The 25893-nt window shown below is 44.4% G+C and overlaps 1 protein-coding gene across 3 annotated transcripts in view; it reads right to left on the reverse strand.

Annotated features, from left to right (window-relative positions):
• Window positions 1-25893, reverse strand: part of ENO4 (enolase 4) — a 175299-nt gene that overhangs the window by 136563 nt on the left and 12843 nt on the right. For all 3 annotated transcript variants that reach the window (XM_030204749.1, XM_030204748.1, XM_030204750.1), the window contains exons 2-3: window positions 21157-21285; window positions 8298-8488 (exon numbers count right to left, since the gene is read on the reverse strand). In XM_030204749.1, the coding sequence (XP_030060609.1) occupies window positions 8298-8488; window positions 21157-21285 (320 nt within the window). The remainder of the gene's footprint in view (window positions 1-8297; window positions 8489-21156; window positions 21286-25893) is intronic.

The following is a 25893-nucleotide window of genomic DNA, read 5'->3' on the forward strand; positions in this document are numbered from 1 at the left end:
AACCTCAGGATTCAGTCTAGCTTTCTTGTCTTCCACAGTCCTTACTGCAATAGAAGATGTCTGCTTAGAAGATGTGCTGGTAGCAGGAATGTACAGGATCCCCCATTCAAATTTTGCTAGTTGTGGCAAGCATGTTTGCTTGTTTTTCCAAAAAAAATCAAAATATCATCGTCTGCATCACTCAAACATAACAGTCCAATTCATTAACAGTCTTCAAAGTAGAAAATGACATGAGTACAAACGTTTGTCCCCATCCCCATGGGCTCTATCCTCATCCCTGCCCCATCCCCGTGGGATCTGTACCCGTCCCCGCAGGTTCCCTGACCCTGTGTCATTCTCTAGTCCAAATGCCTCCTTTTTGCAGGAAATGTAAAACAAAAAAGGTGGGAATATAAGCCAGGCTCTCCAAAGAATGGAACCAAAAATTGTTTAAAAATCAAAGTTTAATATTTTCAAACAGATAAATATACCAATAATGCATAAGAAATGACTCGACACAACGTTGTGTTTCGGCCAAGGAGGCCTACATCAGGAGTCTAAAAACATAAATACACAAACAAAATATAAAAAATGATAAATGACTAAATTAATAATAATATATAGCAATAATTGTATTAAAAGAGGAACAAATATATTTTTTCAAATAAATCAAGGAACGATGTAAATACAAAAAGTAAAATAAAATACTGTTAGCAAAAAGAACTGAAAGATATACATATATATATATATATGTCAAAATAATATATTAAACAAACAATATGCTAAATAGCACTAAAGAAAGAAACATAATGTATAGAAAAAACGAGAATGGAGATTAAATAAAAACAAAATGTATACATACATGGGAATTAATAAGAAGACTGACCTTATGGAACTGGTTAAAATAAGATGTCAAAGGAATCTCAAATAGTAAATAGAGGATTCCAAAGGATCTTGCAAAATAAATATATAGAAAATATATAGTCTGCAAAGAAATGGAAAAAGATATTGTATTCACAAGTGTAATGGACATACAGAAGGCGAATAAATATATATAACCCTAGGGATACGTGAAACAGTTCAAGGGAAAAAAATATAATAATGAATGCATGAAGAACGACCAAACAAAAAACAGGGGAAACGATTAGACTATTGAGTCTTAACCAGCGCTGTCTTGTATTTAAAACAATCATTTAGCTAAGGAACCGGCAGAAAACAAATTAAAAGGTAATCCAAAAAACGCGCAGTATATTAATAATGAAAATAATGAAAAAATGGCTGAATTACAACATCGCTAGGCTGTTGGAGAGTTAAATATAAAAAATGCGCTGCATATTAATAATGAAGAAAACCGCGCTAAAGTAAAACAAAAATGCTAATATGCAACAACACTACGGTTGTAAACCGCATGTATTTGAAAGAAACGTGAAGCACATACCTTAAAAAAGACCGTTGTACAAAGTGAGCCGTCTGACTGACGCAGTGATTTCAGCAGTAAAAGTGAAAGTAAAAATCAACTGCGGGACAATTCAAATAGCCAAAAGAGCGCGAAACCGCGCGAAATTAAACCGCCACAAGTATCAGCTGATCCAAAAGATGATAAATGAAGCACTGGGTGGCCATACGTGCGTGTTGCGCACGTAGAATAGACGTGAACACGTCACTACGTGGTATAGAAAAATATATATGGAGGTACGTCACTGCGTGGCTTAAAAAAACTATATATATATTTATATCTTGAAGGCATACGGAGGCACGTAAATTAAGTGGAGATACTGCATTCTATGGTACAAAAAATGCTTTTTAGAGCTAAACACAATGCAAGGGACATGGAGATTAAATGATGCATTAATTCATGTGTAGAAAAAGATATTAAGAAATTTGAAAGGAATAAAAAACCTCGCCACTACAATATCAGCACAACTGAGCATCAGGCTATCAGAGAGTTAGCAAATAATCATGATATTGTCATCAAGCCCGCCGACAAAGGTGGAGGGATTGTAGTCATGAACAGGTCCGATTATATCAACGAAATCAAGAGGCAACTGGAGGATTGTGAGTTCTATGTACCCCTGGATAAAGATCCTACAGTGGATATACAAAAAGATATTAAAGAACTTATTGATATTGCTTCCAGAATGGGCTTTATTACATCAAAAGAGAAGGACTTTTTACAGGTCTCAAATCCGACCATTCCAACTATTTATGTATTGCCAAAAATACATAAATCACTGACTAACCCTCCGGGGAGACCCATTATCTCGGTCAACGGTTCGATTTTAGAACCCCTGTCCATTTTTGTAGATTTTTTCTTGAGACCATTTGTACCATTAATACCATCATTCATCCAAGACACCACTCATATGATCAATATCCTGCAAGATTATGAGGGTTCACTTATAGATACTATACTGGTTACAATGGACATTGAATCACTATACACTAATATTCCACAGATGGAGGCTCTAAGGGTTATTGAACACACACTACAGGGTAGAACAACACATAGGCGCATTCCTAATCATTTAATTTTGACATGTGCAACAATTGCACTCACCCAGAATTATTTTGGTTTTGAAAAGAATTATTACCAACAAATCAAGGGCACAGCCATGGGTTCAAGTATGGCTCCCGACATAGCCAATCTTTATGTCGGAGACTTTGAGAAAAAATATTTGACATCACATCCATTCAAAGAATACATTAAGATTTATCGTCGATATATAGACGACATTTTCATTCTGTGGCAGGGGAGTGAAGACACTCTACACACTTTTTTTGATTGGATAAATGTTCAGGACCCCAATCTTAAATTTAAATCTGACTATAATAAACACCAGATCAATTTCCTGGATCTTATTATTCGGAAAGATGATTATCTATTCAACACAACCATATATAAGAAACCAACTGATCGAAATACATTTCTACACTACTCCAGCTATCATAACCCTAAATTGAAAAGCAATCTTCCTTTATGCCAGTTTCTCCGCCTTCGACGGATATGCACAGATTTTGAGGAATTCAATCTACAAGCAACCACTATGGGAAATAGATTTTCTGCCAGAGGGTATCCTCAGAAACATATTGCAGCGGGCTATTCCAAAGCTTTAGCTCAGGATCGTGAAGAACTTCTTCAACCTAATCGACAAAAGAAGAAACCAGATATCGTTTGTACACTCAAGTACTCTTTTTTGTCCAAACACATTGCTAAGTCCATACGCAAACATTGGCACATATTGGAGGGTCTCGACTGCTTCAATAATAAAGAATTAATAATTGCATATTCTAGGAACAGAAATCTAAAAGAATATTTAGTACCTTCTACTTTACCAGATATAAGAGAACCTTTAGAAAACCTCCATTTAGGACATAGAAGATGTGGACGATGCAGTGTGTGCAACCTCTGTATAGAGACAACTTGCTTTATTCATCCAATTACCAACAAAACTTTCATTTTAAAACATTCATCAAATTGTAACACTACTCATGTGATTTACATTATTCAATGCCCATGTTCTCTATTATACGTTGGTAAGACCATCAGATCCATTAAAACACGAATCATTGAACATAGAAGTTGCATATCTAGAAATATCCAATCTGCACCTCTGGTTCAACACTGGCATGCGGCTAACCATACTACAGCAGATATCAAGTATTTGGTGTTCAAGACATTCACCAGCAGGTGGAGGGGAGGTGACCTTGATAAACTTATACTTCAGGAAGAACAAAGGTTAATTTATGACTTAAATACCATGAGTCCTAATGGCCTAAACAATGAGATAGACTTTCGCCCATTCTTGTAATTTTTATACTCCTTTAAATTAAATGTTTGCATTTCTTTACACAAATTATTTAATTTTCCATAGCACGAATACTCCTTAATCTAAAAGTTGGTTTATATGTAAATACATACAAGCAGTTTTTGTATTAATATATTTACTTTATCGTTATTATTTCATCATATATACACTGTACAAATTATTTATTTATATATATTTTTTTGTTGTTATACATTGTACATTTATATAGTATTTTTTTGATATCCTTGTGACTTGTTCTGACATTATTTTCATTTCATCATTTTTTCAAAAAGATTAATTATTATATGTATTTTTTAATTTTACTTATATTAGTATACACACATGGGATTTATTAGTAAACTTTCAAGACTCACATCTCATTTTATTACATTTTATTGCTCATACTACACATACATACATATATGTATGTTGTTTCTATATATATATATATTTCTATATATATATTTTTTATTAATTTATTTATATTTTGGTTACATAGGTTGATTTTAATGCATCATTTAATCTCCATGTCCCTTGCATTGTGTTTAGCTCTAAAAAGCATTTTTTGTACCATAGAATGCAGTATCTCCACTTAATTTACGTGCCTCCGTATGCCTTCAAGATATAAATATATATATAGTTTTTTTAAGCCACGCAGTGACGTACCTCCATATATATTTTTCTATACCACGTAGTGACGTGTTCACGTCTATTCTACGTGCGCAACACGCACGTATGGCCACCCAGTGCTTCATTTATCATCTTTTGGATCAGCTGATACTTGTGGCGGTTTAATTTCGCGCGTTTTCGCGCTCTTTTGGCTATTTGAATTGTCCCGCAGTTGATTTTTACTTTCACTTTTACTGCTGAAATCACTGCGTCAGTCAGACGGCTCACTTTGTACAACGGTCTTTTTTAAGGTATGTGCTTCACGTTTCTTTCAAATACATGCGGTTTACAACCGTAGTGTTGTTGCATATTAGCATTTTTGTTTTACTTTAGCGCGGTTTTCTTCATTATTAATATGCAGCGCATTTTTTATATTTAACTCTCCAACAGCCTAGCGATGTTGTAATTCAGCCATTTTTTCATTATTTTCATTATTAATATACTGCGCGTTTTTTGGATTACCTTTTAATTTGTTTTCTGCCGGTTCCTTAGCTAAATGATTGTTTTAAATACAAGACAGCGCTGGTTAAGACTCAATAGTCTAATCGTTTCCCCTGTTTTTTTGTTTGGTCGTTCTTCATGCATTCATTATTATATTTTTTTCCCTTGAACTGTTTCACGTATCCCTAGGGTTATATATATTTATTCGCCTTCTGTATGTCCATTACACTTGTGAATACAATATCTTTTTCCATTTCTTTGCAGACTATATATTTTCTATATATTTATTTTGCAAGATCCTTTGGAATCCTCTATTTACTATTTGAGATTCCTTTGACATCTTATTTTAACCAGTTCCATAAGGTCAGTCTTCTTATTAATTCCCATGTATGTATACATTTTGTTTTTATTTAATCTCCATTCTCGTTTTTTCTATACATTATGTTTCTTTCTTTAGTGCTATTTAGCATATTGTTTGTTTAATATATTATTTTGACATATATATATATATGTATATCTTTCAGTTCTTTTTGCTAACAGTATTTTATTTTACTTTTTGTATTTACATCGTTCCTTGATTTATTTGAAAAAATATATTTGTTCCTCTTTTAATACAATTATTGCTATATATTATTATTAATTTAGTCATTTATCATTTTTTATATTTTGTTTGTGTATTTATGTTTTTAGACTCCTGATGTAGGCCTCCTTGGCCGAAACACAACGTTGTGTCGAGTCATTTCTTATGCATTATTGGTATATTTATCTGTTTGAAAATATTAAACTTTGATTTTTAAACAATTTTTGGTTCCATTCTTTGGAGAGCCTGGCTTATATTCCCACCTTTTTTGTTTTACATTTCACGCACCGTGGGATCTATTGAGTTCTCCATATTTTTGTGGATTCTCTTTAGATCCTTTTTGCAGGATACAGATCCATTAAAGAAGGAGCAGACCCCTGAGCAGGCTCTTCTGCAGTCTGAAATTGCTTCAGTAAAAAAGCCTGATGTAGAAGCAGCACAAATTCAGGAGAAAGGGGCACCTGTGTTCCAGAGTCAGCAGCGCCAGATAACAGGGAACTCGGCGCAGGCATTACCAGAGAAGGCCGAGACTGTCCTGGGATAGAAGACGTTTCTGTACCATGGGATTCCAAAATGGCCACCAGAGACACACCATGAAAGACTGAAGCACACCGAGGTCTGCACAGGAATTACCCAAGCCCACCATTACTGCTGAACAGCACGGCCACAAAATCGTACCCTCACACTGCCCCAGCACAAGTGTACTGCCGCGAACAACTAGAGTCGTTTCGGGAAAACTCTGCTGGCTGGGAAACAAAGTGGAAGCAAAACCACAACCAGGCATGATCGTAATTAAAGATTCAAAGGAGTACTCACCCCCAACAAAGTTGTGCCTGCCAGTGTTACAGTACTACTACTACTATTTAGCATTTCTATAGCGCTACAAGGCGTACGCAGCGCTGCACAAACATAGAAGAAAGACAGTCCCTGCTCAAAGAACTTACAATCTAACAGACAAAAAATAAAGTAAGCAAATCAAATCAATTAATGTGTACGGGAAGGAAGAGAGGAGGGTAGGTGGAGGCGAGTGGTTACAAGTGGTTACGAGTCAAAAGCAATGTTAAAGAGGTGGGCTTTCTGTTAGGAAAACTGCTGGATTTGACTTAATTCAACCCACTCAGAGAATAGCCACTCACCTCAGAGCACTGCGGAAATAAATGGCAAAAAGCCTAGAGTCTCCTCTCTCTTTTTGTTTTTTTTAATAGTGTGAACAAGAAGAGGACCGCGGCAAGAGGGGGTGGGGAGGGGCCAAACACCACCAGGTGTACCCCTAAACTCAACTGACAAAGTGCTGCTGGGAAACCACCTGCTGAGATAGAGGAAATTCTGACTAACCAGGCTGCTCACTATCCTATATTAGAGTTCAGTATTTGTATTCTATCTCCACCTGCTGGTAGATGGTGATAACCCACTTGTCTCTGGATTCATCTGTGTGGTGAAAATTATTATCTGCCTGCCACCCCCCTCCCCCAACACACACACACACACACACAGTTTAACTCCACTTATTAAAGTTAAGAGAAAAAAAACTCTACTAGCTAACAAAAAAGAGCTTATTTAAAAAAATAAAATCTTCTATAAAAACTACAAACATAATCCAGCAACTTAATAGCAATATGAAAATATATATCCTGTTTTAAGATTATCAGGCAGAACCCTTGTTGTAAAAGCCAGAACATCACCCAAGGTTGAAATTAGTCCCTCCTAGAATGGCAGAGGTTTTAAGTTTGATAGGCCTTTTATACAACATTCAAAAACCGTAACTATATTGCCTATGAGTCAGAACAGGGATCTCTAGTCTCGAAGACTTAAGGGTGAAAGCAGTCAGAGAGAGGCGGGGATGTAGACAGGAGCATTGCTCCTGCTAGTTCAAGGTGAGCTGCATGCAAACATGGATCCTGCATTGAAATATATACATAGCACAGTCATGTAGAAAGAATATTCTAGTAGGTCTCTCAACAGAGACTGTGGCTATTACAAAGAAATTTTATTTATTTACTACAAAAAAGGTAAGTGGAGGTGTGGCCTAGTGGTTAGGGTGGTGGACTTTGGTCCTGGGGAACTGAGGAAAGTTCGATTCCCACTTCAGGCACAGGCAGCTCCTTGTGACTCTGGGCAAGTCATTTAACCCTCCATTGTCCCATGTAAGCCGCATTGAGCCTGCCATGAGTGGGAAAGCGCGGGGTACAAATGTAACAAAAATAAAAGAAATGAAAAGTAGAGCAAGGAATAACAGAGAAGGCAAGACAACAGAACCAAGACCCAGTCAAGCTATAAGCTCCACTATGTGTATACACTATGCAAATCATCTTAATATATTGAGGAATGTAGTCAATGCTACCACTTTAAGAATATGAGAATGCCTCTCTTGGGAGTCCTTTTACTAAGCTGCGGTAAGCACTAATGCGTGCTTACTGTAGGTTCAAGTGCAGGTGTGCGTGCTACCCACGTGCTAAAAACAGAGGTTTTATTTTTTTAGTGCTGTGGTAGATCTGTGGGGGCGGAGAGTAGGCGTGTTCTGCATAGTTACATTGCCGCATGCTAACCAATTAGCCCATGGTTTGCTAATGAGCCCTTACTGCTTACAAACTAGGTGTTGGTAAGTGCTCATGCACTAATAGCCATGTGCTAATGGGAAAATCTGAACATAACTATTATTGCTGAAATAGAAAAATCGGTCATTTCCCGGCAGCACTAAAGTGGTCTTAATGGGCAGAAAGAGCTCTGCTGGGGATAGCGCAGGACACTTAACTGCTGCTTAGTAAAAGGGTCCCTTGGATAGTTACGAATAACAAACAAGGACATGACTAGGCAGGACTTACCTAAGCAGCTGATCAGCTTTCAGTTGTTCAGTTGGTACAAGTCCTTTCAGTAATGGATTCAGTGCCTCTCTAATCCATTCTAAGGCTGTCGCTACAGATTGCTCTCTTTTTCTTTCACTAGCTTCTGCTGCTTCAGATATAACACTGTCAGTCAATCCAGACCCAGCAGACATCACAACAGAAGACATACTCTGCAAGTAATGGAAACAAAGACTTACAAAACCAAAGTGTACCAGGATAGAGTTAAATGACTCTCCTAGTTTATACTAATCTTGATTTTAAGAACCAGATATATGAGGTTTGGTCCCATCCTGGTGGCCATTTACTAAATGCTGTATGTCCATCACGGTCTTTCTGAATTCCCTGCCACCAATTGGGAACCAGGTAACACAGAGGAAAAAATTTGCAACAAATTCCCCCCAATGTCTCCCTCCCCTCATCTTAAAGCATTCCCACTTGACATTGCCTCCCCTAATGTGAAAACACATACATTTCTCTTTCTTGCCCCCCTATAAGAATATCATATTCCTGAATCAAACAATCCAATCCACAATATTTTTTTTGTTACATTTATACCCCGCGCTTTCCCACTCATGGCAAGCTCAATGCGGCTTACATGGGGCAATGGAGGGTTAAGTGACTTGCCCAGAGTCACAAGGAGCTGCCTGTGCCTGAAGTGGGAATCCAAATCAGTTCCTCAGTTCCCCAGGACCAAAGTCCACCACCCTAACCACTAGGCCACTCCACTATGATTTATAAATTCAGAAAAAAGTAACAAATGTAGGTGATAGGGGAAAAGGATATTTGTATCAAACACATTAACTGCTCTCCTGCACAATTCAGAGGGCAGGACACATTAATCATTTGCCCTCAACCTATTTAATGTGGGGGGGGGGGGGGGGAGGTCTACAGTGTCCAAAATCATTGTAGCCAATCATTAAGGTACATCACAATTTCAGACCCATAGTTCAAACCCACATGATCTTACATCGTAAACGACGGCAGATAAAGACCTGTACGGTCCATCCAGTCTGCCCAACAAGATAAACTCATTTTACATGGTATGTGATACTTTATACCCGAGTTTGATTTGTCTTTGCCATTCTCAGGACACAGACCGTAGAAGTCTGCCCAGCACTGTTCTTGTACTAAGTTCTGAAGCTAACGTTGAAACCCCTTAAAATCTACACTCCAGCTCATCCATATCTATTCAGTCACAATCAGGGCATAGACCGTAAAAGTCCGCCCAGTACCGGTATCGCTTCCCAATTATCGGCATCGCCACCTAATCTCCGCTAAGATTCTGTGGATCCATTCCTTCTAAACAGGATTCCTTTGTGTTTATTTCTTTTTATTTATCCCACGCATGTTTGAATTCCATTACCTTTTTCATCTCCACCACCTCCCGCATGAGGACATTCCACATATCCACCACCCTCTCTGTGAAAAACTACTTCCTGACATTACTCCTGAGTCTGCCCCCCTTCAACCTCAATTCATGTCCTCTAGTTCTACCACCTTCCCATCTCCGAAAAAGGTTCATCTGCGGATTAACACCTTTCAAATATTTGAAAGTCTGTATCATGTCACCCATCTCTCCTTTCCTCCAAGGTATAAATGTTCAGGTTGGCAAGTCTCTCCTCGTACGGTTTGCAACGCAAATCCCATACCATTCTTGTAGCTTTTCTTTGCACCGCTTCCAGTCTTTTTACATCTTTAACAAGATACGGCCTCCAAAACTGAACACAATATTCCAAGTGGGGCCTCACCGACGACTTGTAGAGGGGCATCAACAACTCCTTTCTTCTGCTGGTTATACCTCTCTCTATGCAGCCTAGCATCCTTCTGGCCACTGCCGTTGCCTTGTCGCATTGTTTCTTCACCTTTAGATCCTCAAACACCAACACCCCAAGGTCTCTCTCCTAAATTGAGCTTACTAATCTCTCCCCTCCTATCCGGTATCTCTTTTTCAGGTTTCTGCACCCCAAGTGCATCACTCTACACTTCTTGGCATTAAATTTTAACTGCACTAATTACTTCCGGGTTCAACCTAATATTATCTCTGGCACTTTGACTCAGTAATTCTTATCTACTATGTACCAGTCCATCCAATCCTATATAATAATTCTCACCTCAAATGTTCTGAAGCTGCCTGGGACCGTGGCTTCCGCTGGAGGTGGTCTGCTAGGTGCGGTAGATCACACTGACGTCACTGGCCGCATTCTGACGTGCTCCCAGCAGACCACTCCACCCTTCTCTCGCCCTCCCCTCCATAACAGCCACCTGCTTAAAAGTTCTTAACTCATGTATGCAGGGACGCCGCTACCGACAGCCTTTTCTTCCGCTTCTGTTTTAGCTGTTCCTGTGGTCCCCACCGGAACAGCTGAAACACAAGTGAAAAACAAAACTGTCAGAAGCGGCGTCCCTGCGTGCAGGAGCCTCCCTACCCCCCTCCTCCTCCTCCTCTTACCAGGGTCCCGGCAGAAGCATTGAAGAGCGAGCAGGCTCAGCGCATCTGCTGCCTTCCCTTCTCTTCGCTCTGACTCTGGTCCCGCCCTTGCCGAAACAGGAAATGAGGGCGGGACCAGAGTCAGAGCGAAGAGAAGGGAAGGCAGCAGACTCGCTGAGCCTGCTCGCTCTTCAATGCTGCCGCCGGGACCCCGGTTAGAGGGGGAGAGGGAGGTTGACGATTTTGGAGGGGGGGGGGGCAACGTGCACGTTGGGGGATGGGGGAGGGGGGACTGGAACTCGGAGGGAGGACAGAGCGAAGAAGAATGACAGAAGGAGGGAGGAGGGACTGGAACTCGGAGGGAGAACAGACTGAAGGAGAGTGACAGAGGGAAGGAGGAAGCCAAGGAAATCGGAGGGGAGGAAAGGAGGCCATGGGACTTGGAGAGGATAGAGGGAGAGAGCGAGGGGGGGGGAGGAAAACCTTGCTAGCGCCCGTTTCCTTTCATACAGAAACAGGCCTTTTTTACTAGTATATACTTTTTTTCTTTTTGTTATGCAGTGCTCAGTGTGTTTAGAGTGCCAAACTTTTCAGTGTTGCACAGTACCAGCTTGTAGCACTACTAACATATATACATCATTACACTGGACCCTGCCTTCCTTCCACTATAATGATGTTATTCACATAAATCTCTACTACACAATTGTGTCTCTGCCACAGAAATTTGTTTTTACTTATCTTCTGGCTGGTCACTTTCGTCCTAAGTTCAACCCTTTCAGCTTATTCACGAGTCTTCTGTGGGGGACCATATCAAAGGCTTTGCTGAAATCCAAGTAGATTATATCTAGCGCATGTACTTCATCCAGTTCTTTGGTCACCCAGTCAAAGAAGTCAGTAAGATACGTTTGGCAGGATTTTCCTTTGGTAAAGCCATGTTGCCTCGGGTCCTGTAACCCATTGGCTTCTAGAAAGTTAACTATCCTTTCTTTCAGCAGCAACTCCATTATTTTTCCTACCACCGCCGTGAGACTTACCAGTCTGTAGTTTCCCCCTTCTTCCCTGACTCCACTTTCTAAATCAGGCTTGTCCAACCTTTTTCTACTGAGAGCCACATTCAGAGGACCAAAACACGCATTGTCGTATTTTGCCACGTTTCATCAAATAGTGGCAAAATATGACAGTGCGTCATCCCCTCCCCAGCTTTCACCCAGTCTCACTCTCACTCATATAGCCCACCTCCAACCTTTACCCAGTCCTGTTCATGTAACCCTCCTCCCAACCTTCACCCACTCTTTCTCATTCATGTAACCTCCCCCCCCTCAGCCTTCATTCAGTCTCTTTCACTCATGTAACCCCCCTGCCCCCAGCCTTTACTCAGTTTCTTTTCCCTCACCTGGCTTTGACTGCAGAAGAAACAGCAAGATTCCTGCTTCCCCACCATGTCTCGCTGCAATCTTGAGCCTTGCGGAGATGGAAGTTCAGTTGGTCTTGTGGTTTCAAGTCTTGTGAGACTTCCGGTACTGTATGGCTCATGCTTATGGAGAACCAAGTCGCTGTGGGGAAGCAGGAATCCCTCTGTAAGCATCATTAAAAGAAAAAGCATTTGGTGGGCCAGGTTCTGGCCCGCGGGCCATAGGTTGGACAAGCCTGTCCTAAATCATCTACGCTTTTCCTGTTTATAAACTGTGATGCATTTGTTCCTATCTATGGAGAAATTAGGTCTTACCTGATCATTTTCTTTCCATTAGTTCTTCACACTATTCCAGAACAAGTGGGTAGTTATGTCCATCGACCAGCAGGTGGAGATAGAGAATACAGAACTGAGCACCACTACATAGCTCCCTGCTAGCAGCTCAGCTCCTCAGTATCCGTCCTCAAGCAAGGAAGAAAACACACCCAATCAGGAGCATGGTCAGCAATCAACACATTCAGCCCAAGAACCATTCAAAGATAAGGCCTCTGGAAAACAGGATACAAAGACAGTACATAGAGCCACCAACAAAGGCGTCGCACCACGGGAGGGCTCCTGGAATAGTGTGAAGAACTAATGGAAAGAAAATTATCAGGTAAGACCTAATTTCTCCTTCCATTACGTTCATTCCCACTATTCCAGGACAAGTGGGATGTTCAAAAGCTATCCCCACGAGGGTGGGAAGCCGAATCTGCCATATGCAGAACCGACACCCCAAATGTAGCTGCTGCCTGAGCGGCACCAGCCATTCTACCATACTTACTGAAAGTATGCAGAGAAGCGTACGCCACTTGCCTACAGATAGCCATCAGAGAAGACAACGAAGCCTCCGCCCAAGACGTAGCCACACGTCCAGGAGAGAGATCCTTCAACCTGAGAAGCGCCTCCCAGGATACAGGCTGAGACCACAGCCACCTTCACCCACTGGGCAAAGAAAGCCTTGGGCAACAATGAGACCCCCCTGCTGTTTACCAATGAGCCCAATAGGACCAAACGAATGGCGAAAAACATCAGGAACCGTGAAATGCAAGAACGCCCTGCTAAGACCAGAAGCTTCCAAAAAACAGACCGCTGACTATGGAAAAAGAAAGACCAACAAACACTAAGGCAAGAAGTATGGTACTGCCCCAAGTGAGACCACTGCCTCCGAAAAACAGATAAAGGGACCTTCCAAGAGAGAAAGAGACTGAAGTTGCGAGAAGCAACAGGTTACTACTACTACTACTTAACATTTCTAGAGCACTACTAGGGTTACGCAGCGCTGTACAAAATAAACAAAAAGGACGGTCCCTGCTCAAATGAGCTTACAATCTAAAGAACAAAATGTCAAGTTGGGCAGTCTAGATTTCCTGGGTAGAGGTGTAGAGGTTAGGTGCCGAAGGCGACATTGAAGAGGTGGGCTTTAAGCAGAGATTTGAAGATGGGAAGGGAGGGGGCCTGACGTATGAGCTCGGGGAGTTTGTTCCACGCGTGGGGTGAGGCGAGGCAGAAAGGGCGGAGTCTGGAGTTGGCGGTGGTGGAGAAGTGTACTGAAAGGAGGGATTTGTCTTGAGAGCGGAGGTTACGGTTAGGAACGTAAGGGGAGATGAGGGTTGAGAGGTAAGGCGGGGCAGCAGATCGAGTACATTTGTAGGTTAGTAGCAGAAGCTTGAATTGAATACGGTACCTGATCGGAAGCCAATGAAGTGACTTGAGGAGGGGGGTGGTATGAGTGTATCAGTTCAGGCGGAAGATAAGACGTGCAGCAGAGTTCTGAACGGACTGAAGGGGGGATAGGTGGCTAAGTGGGAGACCAGTGAGGAGTAGGTTGCAGTAGTCAAGGCGAGAGGTAACGAGAGAGTGGATGAGAGTTCGGGTGGTGTGCTCAGAGAGGAAAGGGCGGATTTTGCTAATGTTATAGAGGAAGAAGCGACAGGTCTTGGCTATCTGCAGGATGTGCGCAGAGAAGGAGAGGGAGGAGTCGAAGATGACACCAAGGTTGCGGGCAGATGAGACAGGGACGATGAGGGTGTTATCAACTGAGATAGAGAGTGGAGGTAGAGGAGAAGTGGGTTTGGGTGGGAAGACAAGAAGTTCGGTCTTGGCCATGTTTAGTTTCAAGTGGCGGTTGGACATCCAGGCAGCAATGTCCGATAAGCAGGCCGATACTTTGGCTTGGGTTTCCGCAGTGATGTCAGGTGTGGAGAGATAAAGCTGGGTGTCGTCAGCATAAAGATGATACTAGAAGCCATGAGACGAGATCAGGGAGCCCAGGGAAGAGGTGTAGATAGAGAAAAGAAGGGGTCCAAGGACAGAACCCTGAGGGACTCCAACAGAGAGCGGGATAGGGGTGGAGGAAGAGCCATGAGAGTGTACTCTGAAAGTACGATGGGAGAGATGAGGAGAACCAGGAGAGGACAGAGCCCTGGAACCCAAAAGAAGACAGTGTGTCAAGAAGTAAGTTGTGATTGACAGTGTCAAAAGCGGCGAATAGGTCGAGGAGAATGAGGATGGAGTAATGGCCTTTGGATTTGGCGAGGAACAGAGGTTAACAGAAACACCTCAAAGAACACTGTGGACAAAGAGAGAACTAGACAGGTGCTTTAGCCAACTAAGCCATGATGCCATAGAACAAGGGCCACCTATCAACAGGCTCAAACGGGGAGTGCTGAAGCACCCAAAGGACCAGAAAAAGAACTCAGTCCAGAAGGAGCAGCTAACGAAGACTCCTGCAAGCAGCCCTGAAAGCAAGCAGGACCCCCACTGGACCTACAGCACTAGCCCCATGAATTTCCCTCCTGCCAAAAAGCCAGAAAGTGGCACAGAGAGGACACAACGGTGACCCAAAACCTCACAGCACACCAGACTTAGAAACACACTCTGGCAGACGCCAATGAGGAAGAGCGCTTCCCAGCCCGAAGCAGGGAAGACACCACTGAAAGTGAATAACCTTCCTTCCTCAGCTGAGCCCTCTCCAGGACAGGCCACAGGACCAAAGGAAAGGGAGGGGGGGGGAACCTCCACGGCCACCAGGCCCTGACAGACAGACCTCGAACACTGAGGGAATCACAATGGCTCCCCAACCAGGAGTCTCACAAGATCTGCATACCATGGAAGCCATGGCCAGGCTGGAGACCAGGATCACCCTGCCCCAAAGGTCTGCCACTCTCCTCACAGCTAGCCTAAAATTGGCATGGGGGAAGGCATACGGAGGACTCTCGCTCAGACACAACCACCGCAGAGCGAATAGATCCCTAGAGTCCTATGCCCAGCAGTGGTTGAAGCACCGAGGAACCTAGACTTAGGACTAGGCCACCAGCTGAAAACGGCTCGACCAACCACTCCCTCTGCTGGAAACCAGAGCGTACCGACTGAGCAAGTCTGTCTCCATATTGAGGGACCCCGCAAACCAGCCGAAGGCACAACCGAAGTCTCACTGCCCCGTCCATTAACAAGCTGGACTCCCCTGCCAGCAGACTGCTAGGAGTCCCCCCCTGCGAGGTGAAAAAGGCAACCGCCGCAGGCAAGACCGAAAGGCCCAAATGGCGGCATTCCCAACAGTGGGGCAAAGGCCTCCAGAGCTTGGCTCACTGCATGCAGCTCCAGAGGATAGCGGGCCAATGCCCTCCTTGAAGACCAAGAGCCCTGCACCAAGAAATGCCAGCAAAGGGCACTCCCCAGCCCAAGAAGCTGGTATCCATAGACACCACCTCCCAAAGTAGGCTCGAGGAAGACCTTCCCATGGTCAACGACTGGGGAAGCAGCAAACCCCTCATGCACTGAGAGCAAACGAGCCAGATGCCGCCGCCCTCTGAAACCCGAGACCAGAGGCTGAGCAGGGCCCCCTAAAGCGGCCGCATGAGAGAAGAAGGAACCCCTTCCATGGCCGCTGCCATAGATCTAAGGACCTGCACGAAATACCAGGCCTGTGGCTGGTGACAAAGCAGGAGCGAGAAACTTGGAAGCTAACTTAAAGCACTGTCCCTTTGAAGAAACACTCAAGCTCATCGGGAATAAAAGTTGGCGCGCTGGCGCCAGCCTGCTCCTGTTGAAATTAAACACCCAAACCAGACAAAAAAACTGAGGGTGAACCAGCGCTGAAGGGGTCTCTCTACTCAGGCTAGGCAAGAAGACACCCGGAGTCATCCAGGTACAGGAGAACACAAAAACCTGTGTCTCCGCAGAAAGACCGCCACTATAAGCATGACCTCAAAAAGGGTCCTCGGGTCCGACGGAACCAACTGGCAGGGTCCAGAACAGGAATGAACTGCCAAGACAGGTCGTAGCAGGAAAGAGAAGTATGCCTCCTTGAGATCGAGAGCGGAGAGAAATTTTCTCTCCCAAATGGAGGCAATCAGAGACCTCAGGGCCGCCATCTGAAAAAGTATACCTGTGGATCCCTTGAGATCCAGAATGGGTTGCACTGTTCCCATCCCGCAAAAAGGATGGAGTACCGACCTAAACAGCGCTCGGCAGGAAGAACAGGAACAATGGCCCAAAAGGATAGCAGCACCTCCACTGCTCTTCTGCTCTGAGCAGAGCGATGCCCCCTCTGACAAGGAGACTGCAAGAAGAGAGGGGCTACCAGAGGGGAGAACCCCAGCCAGACGCCAGAACCCCGAAAATCCAGCACCTAAGCTGAGGAGAAGGTAGTCCACACATCCCGAAATGCCTGAAAGCGGCTCCATGTCAGCCCAGATTGGCCAGTCAGGCCACCCAAGGATGGCCGGGAGACAGCAGCCACTTAACTTACCCCGAGTGCCCTGCTGGTTCCTGGGTTCTGGCTCCCCATCCCCCAGAAGGGAGAATGTCAGGCTCGCCGAACCCTCTGGCCAAAATTCTGAGGACCAGGCCTACCCTTAGTGCTGACACGAAACCTGGCACTTGCCAAGCCCACAGGGCGGTCCAAGAACAAGGAACGTCTCCTGGCAAACGCTGGAGCCCGACTCACCGAGCTCCTGAACCAAATCGCTGAGGGTGTACCCAAAGAGAAAGGTGCCCCAAAGTGGAAACCTGACCACGCAGGCCTTGGAGGTGGCAACCACCGCCTACGGCAGCAGGCAGAACTGATAGCTTGTGGTGAATGCCAAAGACATACCCTAGGCCGAAGCCCAAAGAATGTCATACACAGTGTCCACCAGACAGGCAAAACGTGCCTCCAACCAGGCAGCCCAGGGACTGCCCTGGGAGACTGCTGCTGCCACTGCAAACAGGCCCGTGCCGCAGCCCTTGACCCAAGACAGCCCGCAGCGGGAAAGATAAAGGGCTACCAATAGAAGCCTGCATCTCCTAATACAAACACCTCCAAGACGGGCTACAAGGTCTGATTCAGCTTCCCATCTAGCAGATTCCGCGAGACAATGCCATCAGCAACCAGGAAGGGAAAATTCAAGGTGACTGCAGACACTGAGTCCAATGTAGGGAACGGAGCTTCTCCTTCTCCCTGCACTAGAGAAAAGAAGTGGGCCATGGTTCTCCCAACCTGCAGGCCTAAGTCAAGTGCACTGTACATTGTGGTAAACAGGCCCCGAATGATTACATGGGGACACCTTGGACAAGCCCCTGAGGCCCTACGGAAGGCTAGCCACCCGACTCTCCTCCAGAAAACGCCTCCAAAAACAGGAAGCCGAACTGCCCCCGCTGAAACAGACCGAGCACCTGAGGGTCACCCCCCTCCCCCAGAGGGAGCTCACCCTTCCCCAAGGGCTCTGACAGAGGAGACCCCATAGAGCAGCCCAACTGCAGCAAAACAAAACGAAAACTCCACGTGTTATCCGCTGCGAACTCCTGGGAGCCGGCGGGGAAAACCCTATCCCCTGTCCCCCAGGAGATGCTAGGGCCGCTGGAGAAGGGACTACTTGCACCAACCCAAAGTCTGGCAGAGCAAGAGAACAAACCCAGAAGGGTAGGTTCTAACTCAGTGCCCCCCCCCCCCCCCGAAGAGATCCCCACTGCTACAGCTGTCTGCACAGGCCCTCGCGCCGGCAGAGAACAAAATGGCTGCCATTCCCGCCTCCCTCTGAGGCGAAGCGCCGAGACGCTGCACTGGGGACCAGAGCTGTGACTGAGGACGCTGTGTGTGCGTGAGCCCCGACTCAACCCCTCCACTCGGGAACCGGACTGCACACTGTGCAGCAGCCCGAGGAGGAACCCCGCCCGCTGCAAGACGGGCAGCTCCTCGCACTCCCAGCGGGGGCTGCCATGAATGAATTGTCGCAGCACGGGAATTGTCGCAGCACGGGAAAGCATGTGGCGCACCCGCTACATACTCGTTTGTCTTTCGTGCGCTTTTTTTTTAAACCGGAGCGCAGCACAACTCAACCATAAAGCTCTTTTTTTTTTTAGTGAGCAGACACAAATCGCTCCCAAGGACGTCCTGAGGCCCAAAGCACAGCAGAGAACACACTACCCCGGGTTCATGCTCCCAGGGGACACAGCCACCCCCCTGTCACGGCAGGGCACAGCACCACCGGCCTGCCAAATTCACTGCACTGCCTGCACTGTTCCTTATCTTCTGAAGCAGACTGGTTGCTAAGCAGGCTCCCATAAGAACGCAGAACACTCCAGGAGGGAAAGCACGACAGGGACCCAGCACCACCAGGTATGTCTGCCCACTATGCTCAACCAGGAACCAGTTGACCAACTGGACCAGGAGCAAGGCCTCAGAACCAGAGGCAGAGGAAGTCTATCCATCCACTTGCTGGACATGATACTGAGAAGCTGAGCTGCTAGCAGGGAGCTATGTAGTGGTGCTCAGTTCTGTATTCTCTATCTCCACCTGCTGGTCGATGGACATAACTACCCACTTGTCCTGGAATAGTGGGAACGTAATGGAAACCATAATTAATTTAAGGCAGGGGTTCTCAATCCAGTCCTCTGGACACACTCAGCCAGTCAGGTTTTCAGAATAACCAAATTGGCATGAGATAAATCTGAAAATAATGGAGTGCACGCAAATTTATGCCATGTACAGTGGGGGAAATAAGTATTTGATCCCTTGCTGATTTTGTAAGTTTGCCCACTGACAAAGACATGAGCAGCCCATAATTGAAGGGTAGGTTATTGGTAACAGTGAGAGATAGCACATCACAAATTAAATCCGGAAAATCACATTGTGGAAAGTATATGAATTTATTTGCATTCTGCAGAGGGAAATAAGTATTTAATCCCTCTGGCAAACAAGACCTAATACTTGGTGGCAAAACCCTTGTTGGCAAGCACAGCGGTCAGACGTCTTCTGTAGTTGATGATGAGGTTTGCACACATGTCAGGAGGAATTTTGGTCCACTCCTCTTTGCAGATCATCTCTAAATCATTTTCTGGGCTGTCGCTTGGCAACTCGCAGCTTCAGCTCCCTCCATAAGTTTTCAATGGGATTAAGGTCTGGTGACTGGCTAGGCCACTCCATGACCCTAATGTGCTTCTTCCTGAGCCACTCCTTTGTTGCCTTGGCTGTATGTTTTGGGTCATTGTCATGCTGGAAGACCCAGCCACGACCCATTTTTAAGGCCCTGGCGGAGGGAAGGAGGTTGTCACTCAGAATTGTACGGTACATGGCCCCATCCATTCTCCCATTGATGCGGTGAAGTAGTCCTGTGCCCTTAGCAGAGAAACACCCCCAAAACATAACATTTCCACCTCCATGCTTGACAGTGGGGACGGTGTTCTTTGGGTCATAGGCAGCATTTCTCTTCCTCCAAACACGGCGAGTTGAGTTCATGCCAAAGAGCTCAATTTTTGTCTCATCTGACCACAGCACCTTCTCCCAATCACTCTCGGCATCATCCAGGTGTTCACTGGCAAACTTCAGACGGGCCGTCACATGTGCCTTCCGGAGCAGGGGGACCTTGCGGGCACTGCAGGATTGCAATCCGTTATGTCGTAATGTGTTACCAATGGTTTTCGTGGTGACAGTGGTCCCAGCTGCCTTGAGATCATTGACAAGTTCCCCCCTTGTAGTTGTAGGCTGATTTCTAACCTTCCTCATGATCAAGGATACCCCACGAGGTGAGATTTTGCGTGGAGCCCCAGATCTTTGTCGATTGACAGTCATTTTGTACTTCTTCCATTTTCTTACTATGGCACCAACAGTTGTCTCCTTCTCGCCCAGCGTCTTACTGAATGGTTTTGTAGCCCATTCCAGCCTTGTGCAGGTGTATGATCTTGTCCCTGACATCCTTAGACAGCTCCTTGCTCTTGGCCATTTTGTAGAGGTTAGAGTCTGACTGATTCACTGAGTCTGTGGACAGGTGTCTTTCATACAGGTGACCATTGCCGACAGCTGTCTGTCATGCAGGTAACGAGTTGATTTGGAGCATCTACCTGGTCTGTAGGGGCCAGATCTCTTACTGGTTGGTGGGGGATCAAATACTTATTTCCCTCTGCAGAATGCAAATAAATTCATATACTTTCCACAATGTGATTTTCCGGATTTAATTTGTGATGTGCTATCTCTCACTGTTACCAATAACCTACCCTTCAATTATGGGCTGCTCATGTCTTTGTCAGTGGGCAAACTTACAAAATCAGCAAGGGATCAAATACTTATTTCCACCACTGTATATTCATTACAGATATCCTGAAAACTTGATTGGATGGGTATGCCTCAAGGACTGGGTTGAGAACCACTGGTTTAAGGCAAACTCAAAACCTATGTCAAATTCACTGAAATATCTGATCCTGATCAATGACAGTTTTTTGTATTATTTTTAATCAGGAGTCTCTTCACAGATCTGCCAATTATGGAAAAGCAAAAATCTGGTCTTTTCAGGCACTATCACACACAGACCTGAGAACCTGCTTCTCAACACACCAACCAACCATGGCCAGATTTCTCTGCATTTTATTTCTGATTTGCCGACTAGGCTTTCCTCTTACGATCTGGGCTTCAGTCTACAGTCCTGACTTGGCTCATAAACCTCCATTCACTAATGCTACAATCAGGCACCTTGTGCTCTCACCTTTTCATTGTTTTGGACAATACATAGGATTTCCACTTGGACTGTTAGTTGCCCTGTCCCATCCAGCACTTTTTTCCCAGTCATCCTGGAAATTACTGGTGCCTTAGAGATCTCAGTAAACCAATTGGCCTTCAACAAACAAAACACAGTTTAGTTTAGTTTATTAATTATATCATTATTCAAACAAGAGCATGCACTGCTATACATTTTTTAACTCCAACTGTACTTCTGATGCTCAAGAACTGATTGCTAATACGAATTCTTAACGTATTTCAACATACTCTTTGGGCACAAAAACATTTAAAATACATTTTTTCTTTTGGGTAGAACTTGACATGATCTAACTTCAAAATGGTTTACTTCTTATCGCTCTTTTAACCTTGCTGCACACATCAGAGGATTCTGTTCTTCCATCTGATTATGACAGGGATTCCAGCACTGTATCTGTCTATAATAAAGTCTGTATGCCATGGAAAATAATTTTTTACCGTATGGTCATCATATCTTAACAGTAGACGGGTATGAACCAACCCTGATCTTCTCTAGGTTATTGATTATAGGCAACTTAAACCTGCATTTAAAATCTCAAGACAGAACCACCACTATTTTCTCTGACACAATGGCAGTATTAAATCACCAAACCACTAAAAAAAGGACATGTACTATACTTGGGTGCTAATTTTAACATAGTAGATGACAGCAGATAAAGACCTGTATGGTCCATCTAGTCTGCCCGACATGATAAACTCATAGCATAAGGTATGATGTGATACTACATATGCACACTTGATATTGATTTGTCCTTGCCATTTTCAGGGCACCGACAAATCTGCCTGGCACTAGCCTTATTCTCCAACTATTGAAGCTGTCATCGAACCCAACTCCAGCCCACCCAAATCTCTCCAGCCATGATCGAGGCACAGATCGTACAAGTCTGCCCAGCACTGGCCTCTCTCTCCAGTCATGATTAGGGCACAGACTGTAGAAGTCTGCCCAGCTCTGGCCACGTTCTCCAACTACTGAAGCTGAATCTGTCCAGCCATGATCTATCTCGTACATCAAGTGCATCAGTCTGCACTTCTTCACATACAGAGGCCCAGGGAAAAGGAAGATTAGGAGGCCCCGATACAAAGGCAGAGGGAGGAAAGAACTAAAGCCCAAGTCTATGCCCTTACTGAATACATCTAGCTGCTGTGACCTGGCTGAGGTAAGCCATTACTACTACTGGACTGAATATTGCAAGTTTTGATTTGAGGTCTGTATTTTGAAAGTGAGCCTCTAAGCGTTCTAAAATGGGGTAGAGATTCTTGAATATGAGGCTAACGGCACTGAGACTGACACTTCTATCATTTTCTAGTCAAATTTTCTTTAGATAACAGCCCAAAACGTGGGCCCTACCAGAGCTTGGAAGAAAATAAGAGACATGAGAAATTTGCCTACTGAGTTTCTTAGAAGACCTTTCCTAACCCCATTTGGATGATTACAGTGTCAGAGCAACTTGACATCTGGAATACACATTCAGTGACAGTCTTAGAAATAACAACCCAACAAAAGAAAGTCCTATGCCCCACACAAATATTCCCCTTGGTTAATAAACTGGAAGAAGGAAGAGTGGAGCCTGGTCTCATCTAGGCAAGATTTAAACTGTAGAAGACACATGGCAATGTAAAGCCAGGCTGTAAATTCAACCAAGCAAGTATTTAAAATAATAAACAGGCCTCTTGCAACTTCACAACAGAACCAGCCTCCCCAATTATAACTTACTAGCAATGCTGTCACAAAACCCCCGGGATGGTGAGCCCTTGGGCTACAGCCAGGCTGCAGTAGACAAGTCCTCTGGGGAGCGCAAAGCAGAGGCAAATAAGGCACTGAATACAAACAAGATACCAGACATGGCAAATAGACAGAGCACACTCCAGACAAGATGAAACCAGAGCCTGGCTAAAGTGAAAACCAGAAACAGAACTTAACAAAAGCAGGAACCAGGAACAAAAACACTAATACAGGCCATAAGGCTGAACTGGAATCCACCCATAACAGAATCCAAGCATACGGGGCCGCAAGGCTGAACTGGAACCCACTCATACCAGAGGGAAAGGAAAAGAAACAGAACAAACTCTCTTGAGCAAATACTACTCTAGCAGTGCACACACACTGCACTAAGCAGAGCCACAAACAAGGGATCAAAGACCCTACACACAGGCATAAACAAACTGAAGGGGAAAGTACAACCCCACTTAGACTCCATGGTAGAAACCACAAGTAAAAGATAAGAAAACCACACAGGGAGGCAGCACAGGGCTGGGCTTAGAACCACAGCTATAAACAAATAGTCCTAACCAAGTCAAACACACATCACACAGAGAGGTAGCTCAGGCTGAGCTAGTAGTCTCAGCTAACAGAAAGAGCTGACCACTCGTGCCACACAGAGAGGCAGCTCAAGGCTGAGCTAGTAGTCACAGCTAAACAGAAGAACCACCCACTCAAAACACAAACAGAACCAAACAGAGAGGAAGCTCAGGGCTGTGCTAGTAGACACAGCTAAATGAAAGAACAGCCTAATCATGCCAAACAGAGAGACCGCTCAAGGCTGCACTAGTAGTCACAGCTAAACAAAAGAGCAATCCACTCAAACACAAACAGAAATCAAACAGAGAGGACACAGGGCTGTGCTAGTAGACACAGCTAAACGAAAGAATAGCCCACTCGTGCCATACAGAGAGACCGCTCAAGGCTGCGCTAGTAGTCAAAGCTAAACGAAAGAGCAACCCACTCAAACACAAACAGAAACCAAACTGAGAGGACTCAAACAGAAAGCACACAGGGAAAACTCAAGACAAGGCCAAACAAAGGAACACTCACGGCTGTGCCACACAGCACTCAAGGAAAAGGGAAAGACACTCATAGGAACACTCTAAGAAGGACTATACAGCACTCAGGGAAGCGGGAAGCCACTCAAAGGAATACTCAGGGTGTGCCACCCGGCACTCAAGGAGAAAGGGAAGCCACTCATACGGACACTCTAGGATGTACCCTACAGCACTCATGGAAAAGGTAAGCCACTCAAAGGAATACTCAAGGGTGTGCCACCTGGCACTCAAGGATAAAGGGAAGCCACTCATAGGGACACTCTAGGCTGTACCATACAGCACTCAGGGAAGAGAGAACCACTCAAAGGAATACACAAGGCTGTGCCACAGAGCACTCAAGGATAAAAGGAAGCCACTCATAGGAATACACAAGGCTGGCCACACAGCACTCAAGGGTAAAGGGAAGCCACTCATAGGAATACATAAGGCTGTGCCACAGAGCACTCAAAGATAAAAGAAAGCCACTCATAGGAATACACAAGGCTGGCCACACAGCACTCAAGGGTAAAGGGAAGCCACTCATAAGAATATACAAGGCTGTGCCACACGGCACTCAAGGATAAAGGGAAGTCACTCACAGGAATACACAAGGCAGTGCCACAGAGTCAAATAACAGACACTAGAGACAAAGGGAAAAGCAAGCAAACAGGGAAAGCTGCCTTTACATACACAAATCAGAGAAGGAGCAATGCTCAAAAGAGCCAGGAGGCAAACACAGCAGACAAAGATTTAAAGCAGGCTAGAGGAAAGGGCTGCTTCTAATACACAAGTCAGAAAGAAGCAGGGCTTACAAGAGCAAAATAACAAACACTGCAGTCAAAAGTTTAAAGCAAGCAAAAGGAAAAACAAGCAAAGTAATCAAGGAAAGCAGCTGGCAACAACCGGCTCTTTGTTCAGAGAGCCGGAAGGTAACAAGGGAAAGTACACAGGGAAACAGAACAGGCTATGCTGGAGAGCCTAGTTAACAAGAAAGTAATCCAGTACTGCCACTACCCATGATAATTATGATGCTAATGTGAGATGGCTTCTACAGGAAACCAAAGACTGGAAAGTTGCCAAACTAGCCCCATTTCACTATCAGGATGAACAAGCCGATTTTGAATGATGATTTCCACATGGATTTATGTGATGCGGATTCTTCCCCTTAAGCTTTTGAGGAAAGAGATAAAAAAATGATCAAAAGGTTTTGTTGTGAAGGGAAGAAGCTCAAGATGAGGGTGCATTTCCTCTATGGTAGGGGTTCTCACCCCAGTCCTACGGACACACACAGCCAATCAGGTTTTTAGGATATCGTTTATCGATTATTCATTTTTACTATACCGTTTCAAATTGTGGTTACAAAACAGAAACGGTTTACATATTGAGATAAAAATGGTAAAAACAACAACATAAAGAACTCCATCGAATAGATAGGAAAGCAAATCCAAAACAGCCATACTTTAGAAGATAAAACTAATTCTTACTAAACAGCCATTCGTAAACAAGTACATAAATAACATATAGTAGTTCTGCAAATTTAATACAAGCTATCAGTTCATATCTTTTATCACAGATTATCCTCAAACGTATCCTGAAACAGGTAAGTTTTCGAAATTGAATGTGGGACTCTTCCAGTCAAAGTGTTTTGGAAGACAATTCCAAAGGGAAGGGGCCAAGAAAAAGAAGGCCAAATTTCTAGTAGACTCCCATCTAGCTTTTTGAGGTGATGGGATGATCAGTCTATTATCTGTGAGTGAACAGAGTGTACGCCTAGGTGAATACGGCAGGACTAAATTTGATAAATATAAAGGGGTTAGGGAATATAGAGCTTTATGGGTCAATGTAAGAATTTTAAATTTTATTCTGGCTTCCACTGGAAGCCAGTGAA

The sequence above is a fragment of the Microcaecilia unicolor genome, chromosome 5 (assembly GCF_901765095.1).
Source record: "Microcaecilia unicolor chromosome 5, aMicUni1.1, whole genome shotgun sequence".
NCBI classification, from domain to species: Eukaryota; Metazoa; Chordata; class Amphibia; order Gymnophiona; family Siphonopidae; genus Microcaecilia; species Microcaecilia unicolor.